At 42.3% G+C, this 27,216-nt stretch overlaps 2 protein-coding genes and 1 long non-coding RNA gene across 3 annotated transcripts; 2 read left to right on the top strand and 1 right to left on the bottom strand.

Annotated features, from left to right (window-relative positions):
- Positions 1 to 547: 547 nt before the first annotated feature.
- LOC136495681 (4-hydroxybenzoate geranyltransferase 2-like) lies at positions 548 to 9,762 on the bottom strand. Its single transcript, XM_066491548.1, has 8 exons — positions 9,354 to 9,762; positions 4,102 to 4,237; positions 2,992 to 3,113; positions 1,407 to 1,476; positions 1,160 to 1,309; positions 922 to 1,057; positions 743 to 839; positions 548 to 617 (listed from the first exon to the last, which is right to left on the bottom strand). The coding sequence occupies exons 1-8, from the start codon at positions 9,683 to 9,685 to the stop codon at positions 548 to 550; spliced, it is 1,113 nt and encodes a 370-aa protein (XP_066347645.1). The 5' UTR covers positions 9,686 to 9,762.
- LOC136498440 (uncharacterized) lies at positions 6,464 to 8,246 on the top strand. The gene is made up of 3 exons (XR_010769625.1): positions 6,464 to 6,732; positions 6,954 to 7,358; positions 7,971 to 8,246. It is a non-coding gene; the product is annotated as an uncharacterized lncRNA (long non-coding RNA).
- A 2,629-nt stretch (positions 9,763 to 12,391) lies between the features above and the next one.
- On the top strand, positions 12,392 to 15,611 carry LOC136498551 (monooxygenase 1-like). Its single transcript, XM_066494456.1, has 6 exons — positions 12,392 to 12,504; positions 12,701 to 12,847; positions 13,764 to 13,814; positions 13,921 to 14,080; positions 14,172 to 14,403; positions 15,067 to 15,611. Exons 1-6 carry the CDS (start codon positions 12,431 to 12,433, stop codon positions 15,609 to 15,611), a joined length of 1,209 nt encoding a protein of 402 aa, XP_066350553.1. The 5' UTR covers positions 12,392 to 12,430.
- The last annotated feature ends 11,605 nt before the right edge of the window (positions 15,612 to 27,216 follow it).

Genomic DNA, 27,216 nt, shown 5'->3' with positions numbered 1-27,216 from the left:
TGTATATACAATGTGTATCTTAAATACTTGGAAGTATACGACTTAAATACTTAGTGAAATATTATATATTGGGTCCACAATTCCAATGACTCATGGACTCTTAATAATTGTATTCTCACGGAAATAGAATTTGACGTCTATTCCATAGATACAACCGAAATGGTTATGTGCACCTGGACAGAAACTAACATAACAACCCATTTACAAATTGACAAATATCCAACCAGGGCTGGTTCGGTCCAACCAGTGCGCGCGAGGCAAAGCCATGCCTGTGTTTCTAGTCCATACACAATCTGCAGTTTTGATAAATTGTCTGGAAAAAATAAAGGATTCAAACAAAAGTTAGAAAGGGAGAAAAATCAGTTCTTTTTCCATTGACACATTTACTAGGATATATAACCATTAACGAAGAAGTATGTATGTATGTATGGAGTATGTTGTATGCTCCTCCGATACATAAGTACAAATTTGTTTTCAGTTTAACACTGCTGCTATCAAATTGATTGCTATGACGAAAGAGCATTGTTGGCAATACATACATTGTTTATCATGGTGCAAGCAGCCCAGATAAAATTCCACCAAATATGAGTCCTCCGAACCACTTATTAGATACAAACCTGCAAGGTGGGAATTCAACGAATAGTGTTTAAGCTCTTCAGTACTACTACTATACAACCAACAAAGGCATTCATTGTTTTGGATGTAACTAAACAGCAAGGATTCAGTCTGAAGGAACATATACTTCCTGTGGCAATCCGATCTTTTGGATAAGTCGACACTTGAAATCTGCCACGCTATATGTCCAGCTGCAGCTGCCAGAAAAGGATAGTAGGGCCACGCTGTTCCACATATTTGAGGTAAGCAGTCAATCTAATGTGAACTTGTATATTGCAGTTAACAAATGTGATGCTAAGCACCAACCAAGGTGAGCATTGTAGCCAGTGAGTGCTAAGCTGCCAATACATGCAGCACCAAAGCCACTAAGCCAATACTTGGTAGTATCTCCAAACGTTACGGCTGTGCTCTTAACTCCTGCTTTGAGGTCATCTTTTCTGTCCTGAAATGCAATGTACACAGCAAAGACAAGATCACAATTCAAGGTTATTTCCAAATGGAAAAATACCCAAAGAAACATAAAATTAGCATAATCAATGAATACCTGATGTGCGTATATGGTGTCATAAACCAGTGTCCAACACATGCAAGCAAAATACATTGGAAGGAGGACGGGATAATCCAAGCTTAGTTTAATAGCAGCCGATCCTAGGAAAACGCCCCAGCCCATGGTGAAGCCAAGATAGGCTTGAGGCTGTTATATAGAATAAGTGTGGATTAAAGGAAATTATGTGGACTCTACGGAAAAAAGGTTAATTTACTTCAAGTTTCATCTCGTGTTTCATACATACCCAGTAGGTGAGCCTCTTCATCAGGGGATAAGAGAAAAATAGAGCAAGCCAAGAAGCTCCAAGAATAAAGCTATAAGAAGAAAATGACAAACAATTACAGATAAATATTGCGATATATATTAGCAAAGGAAAAACAATTCATATATAATTTGAGCTACCACTAGAGAATTATTTAGGGATGAAGATGGGCTTAGTGAAACATAGACTAAGGTTTCCTACACGTTCATAATGTTTGAATATGGATAAAATTGGGTGGTTCGGTCAATGTTTGTATAGCATCTATTTTTGTCAATAGATCCACTTCTGTTTGATGGCCATTTAGACTGGTAATAATTAGTACCCATCCTTGTTCCGATAGAGCTTTTAGTTATCCCAGTTGCTTTCGCCACATACTTTTATTTTTGTCATCAATCTTGACTCTTTATTATTCTTAGTTCTCTTTACAATCGGCATTCTCTTGTTACTCCATGCTTAGTGTGTGACCTAAGGGTTTCCTTTCTCTGCTGATATTTATGATATATCCTTTTATCCATAGGTGCTGAAAAATCTGGGTGTTCTGACGAATCATGACATCTATATTTAAGTTAAGTCATCACAAATTGAAAATTTCACAAAAGATTGACCGTAACTCATGTGCAAACTAAATGTAATTTCAATGTAAAGTAGTTGTAGTTAAGGTGTAAGAAAATTCATGAATTGGGAGGCTAAACACCAGAATTTTCCTTACCTTATATACCCATCATCAATTCAGTATTTTAGTCTCATCATCATTGCCACATCATATCTATATTTTGACGATAAGATTTTATTTAATTGTAGTTTTATGATGCATTAAATCATTACTTTTAGGCCCTATTTGGTTCCTGGGAATTGAGAGGAATTGGAAAGTAACCTAATAATAGGATCCAAACATGCCGTTATAATTTAATTAAATTTATCTTATTTATTTGTTCGACTAATTTGACATTGTGGTATTCACGTGTATAGTCCTTATTTAAGGTGCACCTCCTCCATGTCATAATAAATTAGTTTCTAAAAATTTGAAGATAGATTAAGGACGTTGGCAAAAGACATGCGTAGCTTTCCTTTTTTGAAGGATATCTTTTGATTTGGCGGTTATCATTTGCATGCACTATGATTAGTTTTCGCATTAGGAGGCAATGTTCCATGTTTGTGTAGAATGATACTCCCACCGTACCAAATTATAAGTCATTCCAACTTTCTTTGGGAGTCAAAGCATCTTAAGTTTGACCAAAATTATATAATAGAATAATAACATTTTTTACACCAAATAAGTATCATTAGATTCTTTATTAATTATATTTTCATAGTATGCATATTTGATGTCATAAATCTTTATAATTCTCTCTATAATTTAAGTCAAACTTGAAATTCTTTAACTCTCTAAGAAAATTGGAATGACTTATAATTTGGAATGGATGGTATATTTATTTTGGAATAAATTTTAAACCTTAGAAAGTTATTTATTTTAGGACGGGAGAAGTATCTGGATAGTCCAAATAACTTACAAAACCTAGTAAACTTGTGTTTATAACTCTCACAATGAAGATTATGTCTAACTTACCTTCTGTTATTTAGTTGACTAAGAAAGGCGAGCCATAGTAGAACCTGAACTACAAGGAAGTAGAATCCTTGAGCAGGTGTTAGAGCACCTGATGCAAGAGGCCTGCTTTTTGTCCGCTCAACCTACAAGGAGAACATACATGCTTGTTAGATCCCATGCAACTACCATAGAAAATTCGTAAGTAGTAGTGGCCGGCGGTAACGAAGGAATCGGTGGCCGCCGGTGGCTTCAGTCTAGCAGCGGGGACCTGCTGCCGCTGGCCAGGGGTGTAGGAAGTAGGAACTACAACTACTTAACTCGGAAAGGGAATGGACAGCACGGCGATCAGTGGCGGCACTGGAAGCCATTTCAAATATACTACTCTCTACATTTCGAACTATAGATATTTTAGTTTCTCTATAGATTCATTACTTCTATACTATATATCTAAACATAATATATATCTAAGTCAATAACAAAAACTATGTATTTAAAAAAGTCAAAACGTCTTATAACTTGGAATGGAGGGAATAATTACTACGAGTACCAAGTATGGTTCAATATAAAACCTCTAATTTTCAAATATTTTTAAAATTTGGTATATATATTTCTTCAACTTTCTAGACAAAAAGAATAAGAGAGAAACAGGTTTGATTCCACTGCCGGATTTACTATAGCTCTGGCAGCGGTGGAGGTGGTCGGGCCAAGTCGGGGCCGGAGCGCCCATGGCCATGGCGGCGACGGGAGGGGGAGGGGAAGAAGGAGATCGCCGCAGACGACGGTGGGCAAGGAGGAAGACGAACGCCAGGTCTGAAGATGAACGTGCGAGGAGGAAGGTCGCGCGGGGAGGAACAGGGGTGGAGGAAAAAGAAGAATAATAGGAAGAAGAGAGAGCGTGCGGATGGAGTGAACTCCGTGTGGGCGTGCGCCTACTAGTAGTGCCCAACTTTTTTATTTGCACCAAAACATCAGTTGTGACAAAATCTTAGTTCGGTTTGATGATTGCTACAGCCTTAGCTTGGAGGCTCTTCTGATTAGAAGTTTTGACTAGTGGGTAAAATAAAACCTTTCACAGTGACGGCAATTAGAATCTTCTCACTCTGACAGTAAAAAAAGAGAGAGAGAGGTCACCTTCTTATCAATGTCTCGGTCGAGAAGATCATTCACTGTGCAAGCAACACCCCTTAAGACGATCGAACCAAATCCAAAGAGTGCCAGCATTTTCATGTCCGGGAATTCTCCTTTCTTTGATGCTATTGTGATTGACCTGCGATAAAGCAAAGGTAGGTTAATTGCAGCTATTGGACATATATAACAATACATTGTGCTATGTGTACATGTACAATCAATTGTCAATACCGAGTGACACATTAACTAATCAATACCTGCACCAAATAAAATGATTCTTATGCACACAAATTATTGACGACATGTTAATGTGTACATATACAATCAATTTTCACTCTCGACCGACTCCGTTGCGCCGCCTCTAGCCCCAACGACACCGTCGCCCAGCTTACCTCGCCGGCACTTGCCGTCCTGCCACCCATCGAGACCCCTGCCCAGTCGTCCGCGCTGCCCCTTGTCACCGGCCGTGCGTCTGAGCCGTCGTCGCGGACCATCCACGTGACGTCGGCGTGGCCCAGTGTGCGGACCCCATCGCCGCCTTCTACGCGACAAGCCGTGGGCCCTGCAGCTCCGCCGAGGCCACTACCTGTGGCGCCAGTGCCACCCATCGCCACCTCCCCGAGCTCGCCGCGCTGCTGCCCGCCGCGCGCCCTGGACCAGCCGCACGCCAACCCGACCTTCGGCTCGCACGCCCCGCCTCGCCGCACGCTGCACCGCCCAGCCGTTCTGCCTCTAGAAGACGACGAAGCCACTAGTGGCTGTATGCGTGTATTCTTGGCTTTATTCATTTGGACCCTTAAATGGCTTTTTAACAGTTACATATAAATTTAAATATAAAGTGGAGCTCTCTCAGATAGGTTTCTTAGCTTGGTGTAGTTACTCCAGGTCTGTAATTTCAGAGATAGAGTTCTCCCAAACATGTCCGATATCTATAAAAAGCAGCTCCTCTATTAAAAAAAATAGCTCCATTAAATTTTCGCTAAAATATAGCTCTACAAACTAGGACGTACCTAGTGCAGAGAGCTTCCGCTCTGTACGGGGTTTGGGAAAAGATGTCAGTGGCAAGCCTTACCCTCGCCTGTGCAATGCAAGAAGACCACGACTCGAACCCAAACTGATCTATAAAAAATACTATGGATTTAGTAGCTACAAGTGTTGCTCCAAAAGACTTAGTATTAGATCTCCACTCCAAAAGACTTAGTATTAGATCTCCTCGAGGAGGGCACGTTTGTTTCGTGATGTTGCAACTCCCAAGAGCATGCTATGCCTATCGTTACCCAATGTTTGCCGGGTGACCTAACTTATGGCGAGCCGCACTTTGTCTACGCAGTGCTAGTTCATTTTAACGCTACTACTCGCCAAGACTCTGGCCCCGGTTTTGCTCGCCAGGCTTTTGGCGTAGCCAGAGTTGAGTTGCGATGATCTATGGTAACAAGCCAAACAAAGCCTAATTATCCATCGTACCACCTATTATAGTCTAGGATATTATCCTGTTTTGTTATTTTTTTTCGTCGTTGTTATTCCCCTATTCAACTCTCCTTCTCATCGCGCCTCAGGGCCTCCTAGCCTTATCACCATACTGCTGCTTCCAGACCTTCCATACACACTTGCCATTGTCAATCCCACCACCACACCCATCCCCATAACCTTGCTACAATCTAGTTCCACCGTCCCGTCGTGCCTGCGGCTAGCGTGCCTAGTCCCGCCACAGTGCCGCTAAACCTACCAGGTTACCACTGCAACGTCCAACCCTAACACTATGCCTGGCCCATTCAACCCTAGCTCTGGCTATCTCTCTCTCTTTCTCCTACTCGAATCAAGAGAGAAGTGATTAATGGAAGTTGGCCCTCGAAACTCCTATTACTCTTCTAATAATATATAAAAAACTTTCACTAGCACAAAACAAACAAATAATTTCTAAACTTTGAAGTCTAAACTTTCGTTCCCTCTTTTCTACTACTTTAGTTACAATTTTTTTCTTATTCTATAAAGTACTTATGGTGTATGATAAAACTACTTTAGTTCAATTGGCCTTAATGCTTTGGTTCTAATTTTAAAGGAGACTTTTGGTGCTTAGAAAAGTTACGAATTTAACCGGTAGGGTGACCTGAAACAGCCTTTATCTCTACTATAATGAATCAATCAAAATTATATTAGGCCAAAAAAAACCCCAAGCTAGAACCTCCGATCATTAAACACCTAAAAAAATATACATAAAAATTCGTCTCCGTTAAAAGAAAGGGCTAATAAAATGACTAAACCGGCCCGGGCCTCGGGGGCCCGGCGAGGGTTCGATTCGTGACCCCATTTTCTTGTCTTCCATGAAAAAAAGAAACGTCGGGCCGCCTCTTTGATGCCGCCGATTCCACCTCGCGCGTGCGATCCTTCCCCGACGCGGGCTGCCGCGTCCCTCACTGCCGCGGCCATGGCCGCCGGGCGTGGGCTGCTGGGGGACTGCCGGAGCGCCGGGACCGTTGGAGGCGGAGACATGCGGCCGCGACGCTCGGCCCTGGTGACGGCTGTGCGCGCAGATCGCTACGTCGCCTCTTCCTCTCCCCTGGCGGCAGCATCCGCGGATGCGGTGCCAGCCCCAGCCGGCGGCTGCGGCTCCACGGCCACAAAGCTCCGGTCCAGGTCCAGCATTTCCTCCCTCCCTTCCTCTCTCTCCCACTGGTGGCCTGTTCGTGAAACCCCTCTCGCCTCCGGTTGATGTGTTTCTGAATCTGCGCCAGCCATGAGTTTTGGTTCATGCATGTGTAATGTGGAGATCTCTGTAATGTGGGATTACGCCATGTTCACATTATTCTGAATGTCTGAAGATGGAATACTGCCTTTGCTCTCCTGAAACTAAACAGGCTGCACATCGAGCTGCCCACAGCGTTTTCGAAGCGTCGGTGCTCATCATGTCAAAGTCGGGCACAAGAATGGCCATGTTCAGCATGGGTCAGTTAAAAGCTCAGTGCCTTGTATATATATTGGGGATCAGAGGGATATGAAACACTGGTTTAAGTTGTGTTGTGATGCGTAACAGTGAGTGTAATTTTTCTTTTCTCTGAACATTTTTTACTTTTATTTTTTATTTTTTATTGGTGTGTTGTCCTCTCAGGTAAGGATTTTTCTCCCTTAGATCTCGATTCCCTGATGGAGTTCTTCTCTGATCCAGTGGCGGTGGTGGCCGCGTGGGTGTGCTGCAGGGGACAAGGGAGGACGCCATGCCCCTGCCACGGGGCTCAGTGGGAGGAGATGTAGGCGAGCTCTAGGTGAGATGGTCTGGACGTCTGGTCCTTCTTCAGGGCTCAGTTGGGGTGGAATGTGTAATTACTATGGAAATTACTAAAATTATTTGTGGTTTCAAAGATCTCAAGTTCGAGTGAAATTACATGTATAATTATTTGTGGTTTCAAAGGCTAGCTCTGACCATACATCCACTGACAGGATTAAATTGCTGGACGTGGTCCTAAGGATATGCAATCTATAAAGAGGGATAAGAACCATATATTTCGTGGCACTAAAATACTACAATTTTTAGAGTAGTAAATACAGATAAGGTAATTATTTTGTTACAATCTTTTGTAGTTCCGTTCAGAGTTTTGGGGTTCCTGTCACAACAATGAGCATGTTGCTCTCTGCACCAAGATCCATTTTTTCTCACATAGAATGTGTATTCACCACTTGTCCACCTCCTTGCTCAAATCAGCAGAAAGGCAATCATGGACTTTCTTTCCTGAGGGATTAGTTGTTTATGTTCATGCAAATCAATGAGGGGCTGTGGGTTTTGTATTTGTGTTGCAGAGTAGCAACAAATTCCAGCAAGTTCAAAAAGTGATGTTCAGATTTCTAGGTGTTTGAAAGTTCATTCTTCACTCTTTCAGGATTGTTGAAAACAGTCTGTTTCTGGCTCAATCAGATCTGAAGGATGGAAAGGAGGCAGTGGACCTCGCAGGACCAGGGGCTGCAGCTCTAGCCTCCTCTATGTGATCGTGGTAACAACTCGTCTGAAATCTTACTGTTTATTGTATTCAAGGTTTCAAGCTGCAAGAATTTTTTTTCTGTCCATGATCATTACTTCAGTTAGAGAGTATCCATCTCACTTTGTTCCTGCATTGCCTCATTGTTGCCAATTTGTACATGCACAAAATTAAACAAGATATAATGACTGGCCTCTATGATTTCGTTTTTTATGCCAAATGGTTTAGGCTAAAATTTCGAGATAATATAAAAAAATATACCAAATGATTCAGCTATGGATGATGCAATTTTCCACTGTTCTGTGCTTGTTAATCAGAGGTTCCTATGTGGCTTAAAACAAAAATTAAGCATCTAAGGTAATATGCATGTGCAAAAAAATCTTAAGTTGTAAATAAAATTATTTATCTGCCATTTATCCTTATAAATATATTCTTGTGCGTTGTAATGGGAGAAAAAAATATCACAAGATAAAGTATTGACATGGACATCATCCATGCTATGAACCTTCTCATGAATAGAATTTTGCTTTATTTAAAGGGAACAATAGACCAATATTGTTATAGAATTTTATCTTGTTTTCTATTTTAACGTAGCGTTAGCATGGGCACACTACTAGTTTTCTAATAAGGTAATAAAATTAACCGTCACTATCCTTCCATGAACGGGGAAAAGGCTGCTATATATGATTTGATTTGACTGCGAATTTCTCCTGTCACGCTTGAAACACAATAAATAAACAATTAGACGAATCATAGATAGTATTTTCCCTCAATCTCAAAATAAGTGCACACTTTGAGAAGTCAACGATTTCTAGGTTTGACCAAATATATATTAAAAATTATTAATAATATTTATGATCCTAAATAAACATTGTTAAATGAACCACATCATATATTTTTATAATATAAACCTGTTTAAAGATATAAATGTTAATATTATTTTCTACAAATTTAGTCAAATTTAAAAATGTTTAACTTTTTCTTGATTGGGTACAACTTAGACGTACACAACCCACACACTCCACAGTCACACCACATGCGAGCACGGGAAATACGTAGTACCACCGAACGCGCACGCGTGTGTGTACCCTGAAAATTCTAGAAAAAGATGCGATTGGTAGGTAGCGTTCCACGTGACAGCCCTGGACCACAAGCCCATTCGCAAGAATGTTTGACTTGTCGAAAGTGTAAGTGTAAGATGTGCATTTATTTTTTTAGACGGAGGGAATACAGGAGAGCTACCCGGTAGGTGACTTCCAGTAAGTATACGCAAACGTAGAGACATACCAGATGCAGGGCCATGCGTAGAGCCAAATGGCGTCAGGCTTGTCGAGACGGGCAAGCATCGCATAGGGCTTCGCCGCCGTCGGGAGCCAGCGGTCTACCCACGACGCCGGCGCATGCTGCCTTGGTGGTGGAGGCTCTGCAGATGAGGCCGAGATCCTCCTGTGCGTGACCATAGCCATAGCCATCCCCTGCCTGTCCGGCCGGATCTTCATCGGCGCCGGCTCACCGTAAATATTATTTCCACAAAACGCTCGGGACCGTTTGTTGGCACCAGCTGCGAGCATTCTAGACGATTGTAGTAGCGAGAGGGCAGACCCCCGGTAGGAAGCCATGGATGCAATCACTAATCAGAGGAGAACAAAGTACTAGAGCTCGATCGATCGCGCAGGTGTACAGCTAGTCTTGTTGATCGGAGCTGCGCTGGGACAAAGGTTTTGTGCCACAAGAATGAATAGTCCCGTCTCATTTATAGTACTCCCGAGCAGCAATAGTTGACGTTCTTGCAATACCACTGCAGCAAGTGCAACTCCGTGGCTAACTCTTAGCAGCCTGGGAACATGAACATCGCCACATTTCACGTTTCCATGTTCCACGCTTCGAGACCTTCACGCTCCGTGGTTGACTCTTAGCGGCCGCTGACTGGATCACCACACTCTTAGCAGCCGCTCACTAGTTCACCACTGCAACAAGCACCCAAAACTACGCTGACTACGGCGTTACTATATATAGATAATATGTGATATGCATACGGATATGATTCAATAAAAGATTATTATTCATAGTAAACTCCGTGGCTGACTAGTTCTTGTTCGGACGGGTCTCAGCTTAAAAATATGTACATGCAAATCATTCTCAGATCAAAATATGTGATACGATATATGATTCAGTAAACGATTATTGATACCATATGCGCATGTGCGACATTGTGCTAATTAAGTTTAAAATAAGGCAACATCAGAACTCATCTCAGCCATTGACATGTACTACGGAACAGGCGATCATATTTGCAGGTTATATGCTGGAGCCAGCGGCTATGACTATACTTCATTGTCAATCATATTTGCAGGTTATATTATGGAGCCGGCGGCTATGACAATACTTCATTGTCAATCATATTTGCAGGTTATATTATGGAGCCGGCGGCTACTTCATTGTCAATCATATTTGCAGGTTATATTATGGAGCCGGCGGCTATGACTATACTTCATTGTCAATCATATTTGCAGGTTATATTGGCCATATTCGTTTCTCTTATAATCCTTTCATCTTGTTTTTTCAGCCGGAACAGTGTTTTTCTCTCACAACAAATCAGCCGGAACAATGTTTTGGCTTGTTTTTTCAGCGAAGCGAACGGGGCCATTATGGAGCCGGCGGCTATGACAATACTTCATTGTCAGGGCGGGGCGGCAGCGAAGGCACAAGGGCAGTAGGAACAGATCCGGTTCGCGTGAGGTGACCCCTTCTGTGAGGGTGGGGTGGGGGCGTTGGAGGGGCTGTGCAATTACCATATTATTTTTAAACAAATAAATAGATTAATTAAAGGAAATATTTTACACGTATCAGACAGTTAGAATAAATCGGAGGCTTAGGTATAAAGAGGTACCGTCCAACCACCGTAAAAGAGCTCAATTTATATAGATTAACACTATTGCTAGTTTTATTATTAAAACTAGTTTTAAAAAGGTTAAAAATAAAAAACAGCTAGTGTCTAGAACTAGAGAAAGACGTCGTCGGAATAGCCAGACTGCACTGTGTTTTTTTTTTAATACAGGAGCCATCGGTACTCTTCCTCCGCGCCCCACGGCAGTAGTGTAGTGGCATGTTCACGGGTCGAAGTATTTGTGGCCGGCAAAGTGGCAATCAAATGAGAATCTTTAGCACGATCCGTGCCTGTGCTTGTCCACATATATGCCCATCTAGGTTGCACCGATACAGGATACGCCGATACGGATATGGCGATATGGTGATACCGCATTTTTCAAAAACAAAGATACGCCAATACGACAATTATATAAATATACCAAAAATCTGAATACATCAACACAACATTTTTCACTCTAGTAGAACAATAAATAAATAAAAGGCAAAATTTGCTCTAGACACTGAAAGTGACCTCCCTTTGCTGGTGGATACTTTTTGTTGTTGTCAAATTTGTTAAAGATGATTGAACGCATTAAAATATTTATTTTTGGCTTAGGGGTGAGAGAATAACTGCCAAATGACGTTTTTGCCCCTGTCTCTTTCTTATTCATCTCCCTTTTTTCTTCTGTTACGGTAGGATGCCGGGCTCCAGCGAAATCCCAGTCGACAGAAGCTCGCCTGCGTCAAGAAGGCTGCACTAGGGCGTGCCTAGGCCCATGAGCACCCGCCAAGGGGCACAACCTAGGCGGCGGTAGCCCGCGCTAGTGCGCATGGCAGCCAGTTGCGTCCGGCTCGATCGGCCACCTATGCGCTGTTCCAAGGGAGGGCGAGTAGAGCGGTGCGAGAGGAGCACGACACCCACGTGGGCGGGCGCACGTGTGACCGCGGCGGCGGTGGCGGTGAACCGGTGGGTCCCGGTCTCAGGGGACCCAGTGCGCTGGGGAGCGGGGCCGGAGGCAAACCCAGGAAGCGCAAGGCGGTGGCACCAGCGACCTCCGATCTCTGAGCTCACGGCCATGGCGGCAGCACCGGTGAGAATGAAAAGAAAGGGAGGGGAATAAGGGGCAAAAATGATATTTCCCAGCTGTTCTCTCCTTCTAAGCTGGAAATCAATATTTTTTTTTACCAAGTGTCTAGCAGCAAAATTGACAACAACAAAAGTGTCCATCAGCAAATAACTCTATTTTCAGTGTCCAGCAACAACATATCGCGATACTGATACTAGAAGTATGGGGTTATCCTAGATGCCCATTTCTGTTGACTTTTGAGTTGGCCAGGGGCACACACCCGTGGTGCCGTGGTGGTTGGTTTTGCTGGAGCCTATCTCTTTAACAGTATATAAGGAAAGTTTGAAGATGTATGAGCATGAATGCGGCATCCCTTTTCTCATCCGGCCACCAGCAGCAACTCACTCTAATATAATCAAGGAGACATACATGGAGGAGTCCCATGACATCGTCATCGTAGGTGGTGGCATCTGCGGCCTCGCCACCGCTCTTGCGCTCCACCGGTAACATCCATGGCTGCTTTCGTTTCCTCGTATCGACATGGCAGTATTTCAGCGCCTTTATCTCAAACTCCCCATTTATTCTTCCTCTTTAGTATTAGAGTAAGCATTTTTCAGTTTGTATCAATATCGTGGGTGCAATTACATCTAGTCTCTGCCATTCCAACAACAAAGCAATCTGCTACTGATTTGCATCCAGGAAAGGGATTGCGAGCCTTGTGTTGGAGAAGTCGGAGACTTTGAGAGCAGATGGCGGCTCCATCGGTGTCCATGTCAATGGATGGCATGTTCTGGAGCAACTAGGGATTGCTGCAGAGCTCCGGGAGACTGCTAACCTCGTCACCGCGTAAGTTTCTAGCCTTGCAAATTTTCCTCTATGCTCAGAAATTAATCTATTCTGAATACTAGTATAGAATGCCAAATCTTCGAACTCGCAGCCAGCATTTACCATTGCCTTCATCCTGATGATTCCCATCGGAAATACTTCATATTCATGAAACATGTGCTTATCATGGACAGTGGCGGAGCGTGAACTGAAAACAAGGAGGGGCTAAAAAAGTTTAATGACAATTGTAGTAGGTAGTAATATGATGCAGTATTAGGCTCTTCTATCATTTCTTATTTGTTCCCTATAGTCTAGGTTCCCTACTTTTCAAGCATAGCTTCAGAGCTTGATAGAGTACCTTTTTACATAGCAATTGGATGAGAGTAGTACTATATGCTGTGACATAACTTGCAAACAAGGGGGGGGGGGGGGCAAGGGCCTAGGTTCGCCTCTACCGTCACATGGATTAATTAGGTTTAATAGATTCGTCTCGTGAATTAGCCATAACTTATGCAATTAGTTTTATAATTAACTCATGTTTAGTCTTTCTAATTGGCTTCTAAACATCCATGTGACAGGGACTAAAGTTTAGTCATGGATTCAAACATCCCCTAATTAGACTCTGAGAACTTTCGTTAGACTGAAAAGTGCACTCGGACGGGTAGGTAAAGTAGGAATGAGATTTTCCTAAATAAAAAAATAGGAATGAGATGTCCCGGAAGAAAAGAATGCCCTTATTATGTACCAAATGCCATCAGATTCAGAATCAGTATTTTTTTTTTTTTTGCGAAAAGAAATTGTTTTACAATCGACGAACTCCGGCTGCTTCATGCCCACTGGCAGAACGCTAGCGTGCATGACTAGTCAGGATTTGGCGATTTGCCGATCAGCTAGAATCAGTGTTTTAGCTTGCTTTGTGACTGCCACTTATTTCCAGGTTTCACGACGTGTGGCAGGAGGAAAAGAAGAGCACCCTGACAACCGTCAGGTAGTAACAAACTGTCACAAAGAGTCCTTGTAAGATACAATCCTATATGGCCGGAATGACGACTGTCATTAATTTTGATCTCTCTGTCACTTGCGCCTTTGGCTAGAAAGGAGCTCCGATGGTTAAAGAGGAAGGACCTGATCGTGACGCTGGCCAAAAACATTCCCGCAGGAGCAATCCGTTTGGGTTGCCACATTGCAGCGATTCATCCATCAGATCCCGGCGCGGTCCTTGCTACACCGGGTGGCAGGGTCATCAGGGCCAAGGCATCATCGATCGACCTTATTATCTTAATAACTCCTACAGACAGACATGAATACATGACCCATTTTCATCCCTTAATTAACAACCTTGCAGGTGTTGATTGGTTGTGATGGCTCCAACTCAGTGGTGGCAAAGTATATAGGCATGTCTGCGGCAAGATCAACCCCTCACACGTTTCTGCGTGGATTCACAAGGTATCCGCACGGGCATCCCTTCGGAGACCATTTCCTGCGCCTAAGGGTCAATAAACGCTGGTTCGTTGGGCGCTCGCCCATCACTGACACTCTAGTCAGTTTCTTCGTAGCCTGTCACATCCCTTCTGCAGGTATGTACTACTAGCCACGCATCTTCACACAGCTCTTCCTTGGCCATGCCATCACTAAGGGTGGGTTTGGTTCGAGTACGAAGTGGATGGGATATGAGGATCTATAGATATTGGGATAAGAATATCCATGATGTATGTTTGGTTGGATGGATAGAACGAGTTATTTTTCTATTTGGTTGGATGGATGAAAGTGAATGGGATTAGAATAGTTGTCTAATTATATATATTATTTAAAAATAACTAATTAGACACTAATAAATATACACTAATACTAATTTTGCCATGGAAATCACTAATTTAAAATAAATGTGTTAATTAGCACAACTAATAACCTAATTAGCACATGAAACATGCACTAATCAATATATTAGCACTTATCAAAACTAATCCTACCATCATAATTACTAAGTAATAATATAACATACTAATCATCCTTAATTTATTTACTAATAACAAAGATTAGAAGACATGGATAACCTGGTTCGTGAGATTTTTTACAAATCAGGAAATTCAGCATCTGAGGATATATTCCTTATCCATGACTTTACTGGTCCTAGTGATTCATCCAACCAAACGCCAGTGGTACATGGATGGTCGAATCCCATCCTTACAAATCCAACTAACCAAACACATCCTAAGTGCATGCCACCCTGTTGCATGCAGATGCAGGTGTCACCAACGACGTGCGTGCCACGAGGCATTTCGTGCTACAGGAGCTGCAAGGCTTGCAGTGCCCCGCCGAGATCCTCCAGATGATCCAGAACTCCGACCCCGAGTCACTGAACGTCGTCGCCAAGGTGTGGTACCGGCCGCCGTGGCAGGTCGCGTTCGCCGGCTTTCGGAAAGGCACCGTGACGGTTGCCGGTGACGCCATGCACACCATGGGGTCGTACATCGGCCAGGGAGGCTCGTCGGCGCTGGAGGATGCCCTCGTGCTTGCCCGGTCGCTGGCGCGATCCACCGCCAGGAGTGGCGGTCGTGCTGATGAGCCGTGCGACAAGACGATGATCGTCGGTGCGGCGACGGCGATTGGGGAGTACGTTAGGGAGAGGAGGCTGAGGGTGGCGAGGTTGTCGTTGGAGGCCTTCGCCATGGGGACACTGCTGCGAACCAAGTTGCTGGCCACGAAGCTATTCTGCTTGGCCATCCTAGCTCTCCTGGGCACCATGGCACTCGGCCACACCAACTACGACTGCGGTCGCCTCTGACACTGCTTTGCTTATTGTACATTTTATCTAAAATAAAAACTCTCTTTTATATTGTAATTGTGCTTTGCTTATTGTATCTTTTATCTAAAATGAAACTCACTCTTTATATTTTTACTAAAATCATGTATGTGCGTTGCTGGAGGAAAAAATAATACCATGATTAATTTTGTTTTAAAGGTGTGTTGTACTGTTCAAAAAACGATACTCTCATCAAGAAGTGTGCAAAGTTACGTATCTAGCTAGATCCGTCTTCATGATACATGAACAATTTAAATTTATTTCAATTTTGGATGTGAAATTCAACCATATCTTTTCTTTGATGCGTTTAAGCCATAACTAATATATAAAACAAACGGATTGTATATATGTTGTGCCGGCACTACAAAAGAACCACCCAATGGTCCCGTTCGGCTTACTCCATATTCAACTTGTTCGGCTTCTTTTTTCAGCTAGAATAGTGTTTTTCTCTTACAACAATTCAGCCAGAACAGTGTTTTTCAGCCAGTTTCAACTAAAATTCTATCAGCCGAATAGGGCCATTATGAATAAAAATATTGGAAGGGTCTATACCAAAGCATTTATTTGACAGCATCGTTGGCCATTATTGGCAGCCGCACCCACCGCCACTTCTTTGGACTTGTGATAGAGGGTACAATTTAAACAGTGGAAAAAAGCAGCCGCAGCCACCGGCAAAACGCCAGCTGAAATTTTATAAGATGCCCTACAAGTATGGCCCATACTTCATACTTGTAGCGCATCTTATGCGTTGGTAATTCATGGGCTAAAATTTTCTTATATACGACAAGCACAACCGTTGCAAAAAAAAAAATATGGTCCAGCGTTGTCCGGAAGCACGGGACAATCGAAATTAGCGTAATCGACTCAAAAATTATAGAAAGCTGAAAAATTTCACTAAAACTGAATAATAGTATTATATAGACAATTCCAGTTACAAGCATTGTTTGGACATAGTTGTCGATAACATATTTATAAAAATATCTTAAATTAAACATATGACTAATTTCTCATGGAATGCGTTCACTCTGATCATCCTCTTTCCATATTCTCAGTGGTTCATCAAACATATGCATAATGTGTCCTGAATTGTGCTTGCTGTTCTACTTCAGTTATTGTGTCAAATACGAGACATTGTTCATATCTCAAACAAGACTGAATTCCCTATGTTCCAGCTAGGGATGAAAACAATTGGAAACGATCGATAGGAGGCCAAATCACTTTCATTTTCACATGTTTTTCTCAAAAACGAAATCGATACGATATTGTCTTAAATGAATACGGACCGATATTCCCGTAATTTCTAAAACAATTGTAGTCGATCGGAAAATACATCGATAACGATCGGAATCCATGAGAACCATATCCTAAAAAATAATAAACACGCCAAACAAAACATGACAAGAACCATATAACTCTGACCTATCTCACATAGCAATAATAAATAAAGCCACAACTGACAAGACCACAAGATGAAACCACATAGTTCACACCATCTTAGGTCTCAAAAAGTGGCAAACCACGGAGGCACTGAAGACTTCTTGGTGAGGAAGACAATAATGGCCAACGACAGATTTTATATCTATTTTATAGAATGTTACCTGAGTTTAATTAAGCTCGGCATTTCTAACCTTACTGGCTCACTCTAATTAATTTGTTTCAAATCCTGCATGGTAGTAGCTACATCATTTTCGACAGATTTTATATCTATTTTATAGAATGTTACCATATGTTATGGAAACTAAAAAATAGTACATCTCATAAATACTAGCCGTTGATGTCCTGAAAGTGCATTTGCCCCCTATGTGGGTTTTGGTGTATTGATGATATCCAAATTAGGGACTAATAAGATCTTAATGAGATATATTGCAGCTTTAGTCCCTCGAAAGCTTTAAAAGAGATGATCTAAGATGAAATGGTATCCCTCAATTCTTCAAGTGCAAAAAGCGGACGAACCCAAAGCGCTCTCCAAAGCCTTTTTTATTTAGTTTTGGATTTAGGTATGTCATACTATAAAGAGGGATGCAAGTTTAGATGGTCTGAAGAAGATAGAGTGCTCAAGCATAAAAGTAAAATCAAAAGAGAGACACAAAATCACCTCATGAACACTTGGACATAGTTTGTGGATTTGGTAGTCGGAAGTCCTGACGTTTGGTTTCAGAAGTCTCGGCGCTTGTTGACTTAGTCATAGACCGCCTGCGCATCTTCGCTCGTCAGAAGTCCCGATAGGAGTCGGGAGTTCCGGGTGCCGGAAGTTTTGGCTCCCTCCGGAAGTATCGACATTTCATGATTTAGCCGCCTGTGCATCTTCGCCCGTCGGAAGTCCCGACGAGAGTCAGGAGTTCCAGGTGGCGGAAGTCCTGGCTCCCACCGGAAGTCTTGACGCTTTGGGGCATAGTCGTCTGGCTTACCATGTCTATCGGAAGTCCCGACGGAAGCCGGAAGTCTTGACGATCGGTGGGAGTTCCGACGATATGCGAGCAAGCCCAGTGGACTATCTGTGTGAACAATGTTTTTGCGTTGAGTTGGAAGTTTCGACGATCTATGTCGGAACTTCCAACTCAGATCTAAACGGTTGGATTTGCCTTTGAGTATAAATAGCTCTCTCCTCTCTGCTAACTAATATGACTTATTCATTGCTCACCAACCTTCATCCAAAACAGCTCCCAAGCATTCAAGGCTCCTCATTCCTCTCCTCTTTGCTCCAATCTTCGATCCCCCTAGGGTTTTGAGTGAAAAGAGAGTGGATTGAGTGAGAGAATCACTTTGACAAGCTTGAGCACTTGATTTCTTTACCAAGCCGGTTGGATTTGTGTCTATTACTCTTGGGTTATTGGAACCCTAGCCGGCTAGGTGTCGCCCAAGAGCTTCCATCTTGTGGAAGAGCCTTGGGAAGTTTGTACTACCCTTGATTTCTTAGTGGAAAGCTTGAGCGACCTTTGTGGTTGCTTTGAGAGAGGCAAGGAGGTGGAAGAGACTTTGACCTTTGTGACCTCCTCAACAACGAGGACGTAGGAGCTCTTTTGTGGGGTTATCGAACCTCGGGATAAATTCTTGTGTCCCGCGTGTTTGTTGTTGTTGTGATTTGTGCTATCATATTTTTTCTTGTTGGTTTGTCTTCCTCCTTAACTCCTCTTAGGGTTTGGACTCGATCTATGGAGTGGTGACCTTCCGGTGTCAAAGGAGCAACCCCAACACTTTATCTTACCACTAGGGAGTGGGGTTGTAAGATATCTTTCACTCAAAGTTCATTTTAGCACTTATAGTTCTATTCTCGTAGGTGCCGGAACTCCTGGCTGTTTGTGTCGGAACTTCTGGTTGTCGGAAGTTCTGGCCCAAACTGTTGGGACTTTCGACTATCACTGACATTTGACTTTGAGATTACGCAAAAAAAAATTAGATGTGCCTATTCACCCCCCTCTAGGCATTGTTTAGATCCTTTCAATTGGTATTAGAGCAAGGTCTTCTTTTAGCGCTTCACCGCGTGAGAAGAAACAATGTCAGAGACTAACAAGATGCAAGCCGATGCCACCAAGATGGCCAAGAAGATAGCTGAAGAGTTGATGACTACTCAAGTCAAGTTCTTCCAAGATGATATGAAAAATATGCAAGATGAGATGAGCAAGATGAAGGAAGAATTGAGCAAGAAGGTTAATGATGCAATAAGTGGTAAGAATGATGCAACAAGTGTCAAGAATGAAGCAAACAAAGATGCCGCTAATGATATTAGAGCCGGTGAGCATGCTCATGAAAAGGGAATATATTCAAACATGAACTTCGACTATGGACAACTCATCAAAGGTTCACCTCTACATACTCCTTCCGTCAACATTGGCAAGCCACATCACTTTGATGGAACAAGATACATTGATTGGTCCTACAAGATGAAGATGCATCTCATTGCTGCAAGACTTTGGGAAGTTGTGGGTATTGGTGTGATGATTCCTACCGATGAAGATAGAGAGATAACTAAAGAACAAGTGCACAATCTCTATCAAAATGCACAAGCCGTAGCATTGCTTGTGTCAAGCCTAAGTCCAGATGAGTTTCGAAAGGTAAATGGAATGGAAAGTGCAAAGCAAATTTGGAATACTTTGAAAATGTCATTTGAAGGAGATAAGAGTGTGAGAAAATGCAACATTGAGTTACTTTATGGTGAATTGGAAAGATTTGTGTTCTTGCAAAATAAAACAGCACAATCCATGTTTGATAGGCTTTTGGCATTGGTCAACTGCATAAGAGCTCTTGGAAGCACCAAATGGGATGATAACAAGGTTGCTAGAAAGTTGTTGAGAACCTATAGAGCCAAGAACAACATGCTAGCGTCCATAATCATGGGAAGGCCTAGTTATGATGAGATGACATCCCAAGAAGTTCTTTCAAAGCTCAAGCATCATGAGTGTCTAGACAAAGATGCAATCAATGCTCACAATCAAAATCCTAATGCAATGGGATACAACATGAATGCAGCCCTAAAGGCAACTCAAGCTCATGAAGGTAAATCTTCTAGTCAAGGGAGGAAGAAGAAAGTGAAGGACAATTCCTCAAGTGAAGAAGAAGAGTCCGATGAAGAAGTTGCACTCATCATTAGAAATTTTAGAAAGTTTATAAAGAAGAAGAGCAACTGGTAGACTTACGGTGATGGGAAGAGAAGGAACAAGAAGACATTTTGCTATGGTTGTGGCCAAACCGGTCACTTCATAGCTGATTGTCCTAATGAGAAGAAGAAGCACAAGCACGACAAGGATGAAGACAAGAAGAACAAAGGCAAGAAGACAGGTGAAGCTCATCTTCGTGAAGAGTGGGAGTCAAATGATAGTGACTCAAGTGATGATGAGAAGAAGAATAAGGGAGCCACAAACATCGCCATCCACCACTCTTCGTCACCGACCATGATCTTTCTGGACTTGACTTCACCACCAAAACTCTTCCCCAACTTATCCTCATCACCAAGGCTCTTCTCCAACCTCATCGATAATGACTACTACACTCCAACTTGCCTCATGGCTAAGGGGTACCCTCTAATGATGAGTATGATAGTTATGATGAGAACATAGAAGAAATTGAAGCAACCATGATAAAGAAATTTGGTAAAAAGACCTACACTAAAATAAAAAACGCAAATGAAGAAATTAGAGAAGAGGGATAGATGCTTGGAGATATAAGGAAATATAATCATTCAAGAGAGAGACAAGAACCTTGCACTTAAAGCATCTATCACCGAGGAAAAGATGAAGGTTGAAAAGTTAACCATTGAATTGTCTTTAGCCAATGACTCAATTGGGAAATTGACTAAGGAACATTCCTCGATTAATGATCTAGTAGTTAGCCTCAAGATTGAGAAGAGTATAGCACAAGAAAGCCTCATAAGCTTGGAATAAAAATACCAAAATCTTGAGCTAAACTATAGTACTCTTTGGGCTAGCACTTCAACTTCTCCTAAGGCAACTGAAGACTAATATTTCCACTAGTAATGGTTGTAAAAGATGTTATAAAGTTGATGTAAATGCATATGCAACTAACCTTGTTGAGCTAGAGAAGAAAGACAAGGAGATTCATAGGTTGAAGATGATATTGAAGAATGGGTGCAAGTGTCAAGAGCAATCCAACAAGACTATATCCATGTCATTAAGGCATCCATAAATCAAGGAAGGCATTGGCTACAATAGGTATGATGGAAAGGCCAATAGAAGGAACATGATCAATGGGGTGTCTTGTGTGAAGTTCAACAAGGGTGTTGCTCTTGATGAGCTTATATGCAAGGCCAACAACAAAGTCTACATTCCAAAGATTCAACCTACAAGTAACAAGATAATCAAGACGAAGCAATCCGAGCCCCCCAAGCCACAAGTACCACTTCCATGGTGCTATGCTAGTGACTATATGTGTTGTTGGGGCAAGGGTGGCAAGATTGTAGTCAAGTATGTTGGTGCCCAAAAGAGTAAGGAGATTATGAGGAGTGTTTGGGTGCCCAAGTTTTATGTGACTAACCCCCTAGGACCCAAATCCGTTTGGGTACCTAAAATAAAAGCTTGATTTGGCTTTGTAGGAATATTCCTCCGATGGAACAAGTTGGGTGGTGGATAGTGGTTGCACCAATCATATGACCGGAGAGAAGGACATGTTCACATCATTTCAACCTAGTCATGATCAATGCAGAAACATTGTGTTTGGTGACAATAGAAAAGGAGAAGTTCTCGGTTATTTAATCTTAATTAATTGCTAATTTCTGGTGATATTAAATAGGGTAAAAATACATAACTAATGATCATGCAAATTTTTACACGGTGCTATTGTGCTAGGATGAAAGTAAGAAAAATATGAAATATGTTGTTTGACACTTTTCACTAGGCTAAACTATTTTTTGCTAAAATAAGCCTATGCAACTTGTTATTTTTGTAGAGATGGCTATACTTATCCAAATGGCATGAAATTTGTAAGTAGACTTTTGGGTCATATGTAGGCTACCATAATTTTCTCAGAATTTAATGTGCACTTTTGATATATGTTCCTTATTTCACCTTAGTGTCCAAATAAATTAATAAAGGCATTTAAATAATTTATTTGGGCTTGACCATTATGTTTTCTAAAGTGTATATGATGTCTATAAACTGTTGGTATCATTGGTTGTGCCCAAATTTGATTGCTTGTATGCAGTGAAATATTAATTGATCTATAATTCAATTTTAGTGACTGTTTTAGAAAGTTTCTGTTGTTAAGTAAATTGCATGAGTAAAATGATGTTTGCTGTGAATCTTGTCAATAACAAAGTTGTAGATAACTTACTTATCTTGCTTGTGTCAAATTTTCATGGCAATAGGCTAAATGGTTTGAGAGTTATAGCTGTTGGAAGTTGGTCTCCAGAAATGCTTATTCTCTGGAATTTCTGGACAGATCTGGGAAATTTCTTTGTTTGACCTTGATAGCCATTGAATCATATTGAGATGACTATAAGAAAGTTGTAGGCAGTTTTATAAGCTTTCCAGAAAGTCTAAGATCATAGTATTTGGTTGTGTAGAACTCCAGATATGGCCAAAATAAGCAGCTGTTGTTTACAGTCAAGGAAATGACTAAGTCAAATTATAATTGTTTATCTTATGTGATGCTTGTGTAGATGCTTAGACTAATTGAGATTAGTTGTTAGCTGCAGGTTCTAAGCCTCTTACTGATGATGAACAACTTTACCTTAGGTTACTAGAACTTGGTGAGTGTATGTTTCTTATACTATAGAAGAGATATGCACCTACTCAGTAAAGATCAACTAGAAGAAAGTTATACATCTACTTGGTCAATGAATGTTAAACTTATCATACATCTTACGGATGACTATGCTCATGCGTATATAATTTATCATGTCATCACATCTCTTATGCATTCATGATACTCATTTGTGCATATGCATGCAATAGGTTCCCCGGAAGGAGTGACACTACTCGAGTTCGAACCCGAGCGTCAGGAGGAGCAGCAGGCAGCCCAGGAGCAGGAGGTTCAGGCGGAAGGAGGAGTCAACATGGAAGATCTTCTTGAGTATCCTGACCACCAACCTTCCTCATTTCTAAAAGGCAAGCCCCAGAGCATTCTAAGCCTCCTATGTTTTCTAAATATCAACTTGAGTCCTTTTTATGCTGATGCATTAAGTACTAAGGGTTGATTAGAACCACTTGCTGCATATACTTTCCTTGTCTAGACAAATATATCATGAATCCTATGTTGGTCTAGGATCGAATATATGCTTAGCCATGCTTAGTCTAGTAGAAGTTGGGTGATTTTCTGTCACCTACGAGATATAGGTAGATATCTGGTCACGGTTGGCTATAATTGCTATCGTGGAAATAACCATGTGTTGATGAATAAAAAGGAGACCGGACGGGATTGTGATAGAGAAGCAATAAGGCATGAAGGTCTTGGTGCCTATTTATCCCCATCTATGTTGGTTAAGGACTGATTCACTGTATGTCCTCATGTCATGTTTAACGCATGCCTAGCACTTAGTTGGTCGGATAAGTCGTTCTGACCACGAAGCCGAGTAGCTCAACTCAGGCTAGAACGCGGTAAGTGAAAGTGCGCACACTAGAGGAAGTAAGGATATGTGGGGAGCCTGTGGCATGAGTCCAAGGGTAGGTCGAGCCTGAACTTCCTAGCAGACTGGTAGTATCCCTAAGGGTGCGGCGCTGCTCGGACCCACGATTGTACCTGAATTGTACCAAAGGTGACCCGACGCGACCCCGACGGGGAAAGTATGGGTTTGTGTTAGGAATAACTCCCTAGCTGGTTGGAATCAATTCGAGATGCCATCTCTCTCGGGTAGTGAGAACTTGACTGAGTAGCGGTAACGTAGCATTAATTGATGGAACTTGATGGTTATGATGATGCTCAAATTAATACACCGGATATGGTTACTAATGCTTGTTAGCTTAATCAAGTGATTACTCTAGTACATGTGCTAATCTAGAGATGCTTAATTGAATAGGTATTCAATTTGATGCTAAAGATATTAAATCTCCAAGTTATGTTACTTAAAGTTTTGTGCAAAATATTGTCAAGCTAACTCCACCGATAAAGCCTTGCATACTCCTTGGTGTCATATTTATTTCTGGTTTACGACAGATAAGTCTAGCTGAGTATATTCTCATACTCAAGGTTTATTCCCTCTTGGTGCAGATGATATGATGTATCATGGTTACTGTAAGAACTGCCTTCATCCTACCGTGGATGAGGACAAAACTATAGGGCATGGTACTCCTAAGATATCCTCTCTGTTCTGCTTTTGCTAGAAATGACCGTGGTACTAATATGTATTTGAACTAAGTGTGATGTTGATGTCAAACTATTTTGCTTCTGCTATTTGAACTTGGTTTGTAATAACTATGTGAACTCCGATGTATGTGAGATACTTGTGAACTAATTGTGAACTATGATGTAACATGTGACTTGTTATGTTTAATCATGTACGATCTTGGTTTGTATGTTGGTTGATTTGAGATCCTTCGTGATTTCATCAGACTACCGGATTTATATGGGCTCAAGTATGATAGTTTGATCGCTTCGGTGATTGCTATTGTACTTGTGCTCTTATAAATTGGACGGTTCTGTTACAGTTGGTATCGGAGCAAGGTTCAACACTAAACTTATCATATGGGTATTTAAAATAAAGGTTTTGTTTTATAAAATCAGTTTGATAACTTATAGCTATATATATAGGTGTGTTAAAATCTGAATTTTAAATTTAGAGTGTGTCAATGGTCATATCCTTTATGCCCAGTTAAGGACTATTAGGTGGATAAATAAGTACTAACATGGGGGTTTTACTTTTGTTGTCCATACAGCGTGCTATTGTATGGATGCCATTCACTTGAGTGGTAATATGGATCAATTGTTTCTACGCCCAAGGTAAGAGTGGCAAGACCGCAAGGGTGAGCGCGCGGTCTAAGGAGAGAGGTAGCTTTGGTACTGCGGTATATATATATATATATATATATATATATATATATATATATATATATATATATATATATATATATATATACGGCTATAGATGCATATTTATATGTATGTATGGCACATATTTACTTTCGGGTAGCTTTGATACGGAAGTATATATATGGGTATATATATGGAAGTATTTAGTTGCAACCTAGAGCCCAGATTTACATTTTAGCATATATAATTGTTGAGTTGGGTTAAAATGAAATTCTTGTGTAGGTACACTAACAGCGAAACATGTAGCCCGATTAGTTATGTATATTAAGAGAACATATGTATGCTACCACGTATGTCGTTAGAATTTTAAATTATTCCTAAGATTCGTGAGGACGTATGGAACGTGCATGCATCATGTTCACTCATGCATTTACATTTTTGCATTCCTCCCTCACTTATAATTGCTTACCCCCATTCAGTAAATTTCTTCTCACGTATGATATCCTCTCACAAGAGTTGCACACTATGATACAGATGGTAGCACCAGGAGCCCCGCCTCGCAGTGACATGTTCCTGGCTATGTTTGGCACTCCTACCTTGTTGTGGACGGTGCTAAACTCAGTTGGGTACGCTGAGCCACCCCGCTACTTCTGGAGGGAAGTGGCAACTGAGGGGCAGCCGTGGTATGATGTGCGGGTGACCATTCCAGTCCATACAGACAATCCATAGTGGCAAGGTTGGAGTATTGAGTCAGATGGAGCTTTGGAGGCAATGAGTGAGATCTGTCAGGAGTTTGGTGATGAGCTTGTCAATGGTCCTGCTATGGGGGTATTAACCCCTATACCCTTATGGCTAAGCTTGGGCCGGCCCGGATCAATGGGTCCGGTCCATCTGAAAGACGACGTGTGGCCCAGCCAACCTGGTTGGAGTCCCACGCAAGGAGTCAAGGCGGATTTGGCGATCAAGCAGGATCCGGGTCGGTTAGAATAGGAATCCTTATCCGGCCACATATGGCAATTGTTACTGATTAGGATTAGTTTCTAGATCTGTAACCCTGCCCCTCGGACTATATAAGGCGGGCAGGGGATCCCTCTGAAAAACATCTCTCATTGACATACAGCAATACAAATCAGACGCAGGACGTAGGTATTACGCCTTCTTGGCGGCTGAACCTGGATAAAACCTCGTGTCTGTCTTGCGTCACCGTCTTGTTTGTGGCTTGCGCATCTGTCTGCCGACAATCTACTACCTTGGGCATACCCCTAGGTAGACTGCTGACCATATTTCGTCGACAGTGGCGCACCAGGTAGGGGGTGTGCATACTGCTCTCCAAGCAAACAAGATGGTCATCTCCTCCGGCTCCATGGCTACGCCGAGTGGCTTCACGTTCACTGTTGGCCAGATCACATGGACCACCGGCTCCGATGACTTCATCGCCATGACCACGGAGAAGGCGTGGATTCAGTCTGCGCCAACCACTACTTCCCCTACATCGGCTACGGCTCCGACCATGATGGATATGGCTCCGACCACGATGGATCTGGCTCCGACCACGATGGATCTGGCTCCGACCACGGTACATCTGGCTCCGACCACGCCTACATCGTCTTCAGCCGTGCCGACAACCCGTCATCCGCTTCCCTGCTACAAAGGGAAGCAGATCGACAACACCGACCTGCTCGATTCCATCGATCGGGTCGGCATCAAACTCGCTAAAACCCTAGCTCTGGTAAGTACGATTCAAAGTCAACCTAATGAGCAGGTAACCACTTCCCACAACAGATCTACCCGACCAGCTCGGGCCAGTCATCCTACACGACTTGGTACAGATCTCGTGGTCATATCTACTCCTGAGGGGCGCTCCGCTCGTCGCTGGCCAGTCTTCGCGATGGGTCTTCGACTCTCCGAGTACGAAGCCTCGACGGAGAAACACCAGGCCTAGCCCTACGGCCTACGAAACGCTGCCTCTAGCTACGCGTATAACTTACAACACTGCTTGGATCTGTGTCCTATACACCAACCTCGACCGAACCCACACAACTTCGTCAACATGGTCCGGATTGAAGATTATCAAGAAGGATCCATCCACACAGTCCGAGAGGGCGACTCCAGCTCCTCGTCTGGCATCGCATCTAATGCATCTGTCCACACCGAGCTTCAGCATCACGAA

This window comes from Miscanthus floridulus, chromosome 12 (genome assembly GCF_019320115.1).
Source record: "Miscanthus floridulus cultivar M001 chromosome 12, ASM1932011v1, whole genome shotgun sequence".
NCBI classification, from domain to species: domain Eukaryota; kingdom Viridiplantae; phylum Streptophyta; class Magnoliopsida; order Poales; family Poaceae; genus Miscanthus; species Miscanthus floridulus.
This window is presented reverse-complemented; position numbering and strand designations above follow the sequence as displayed.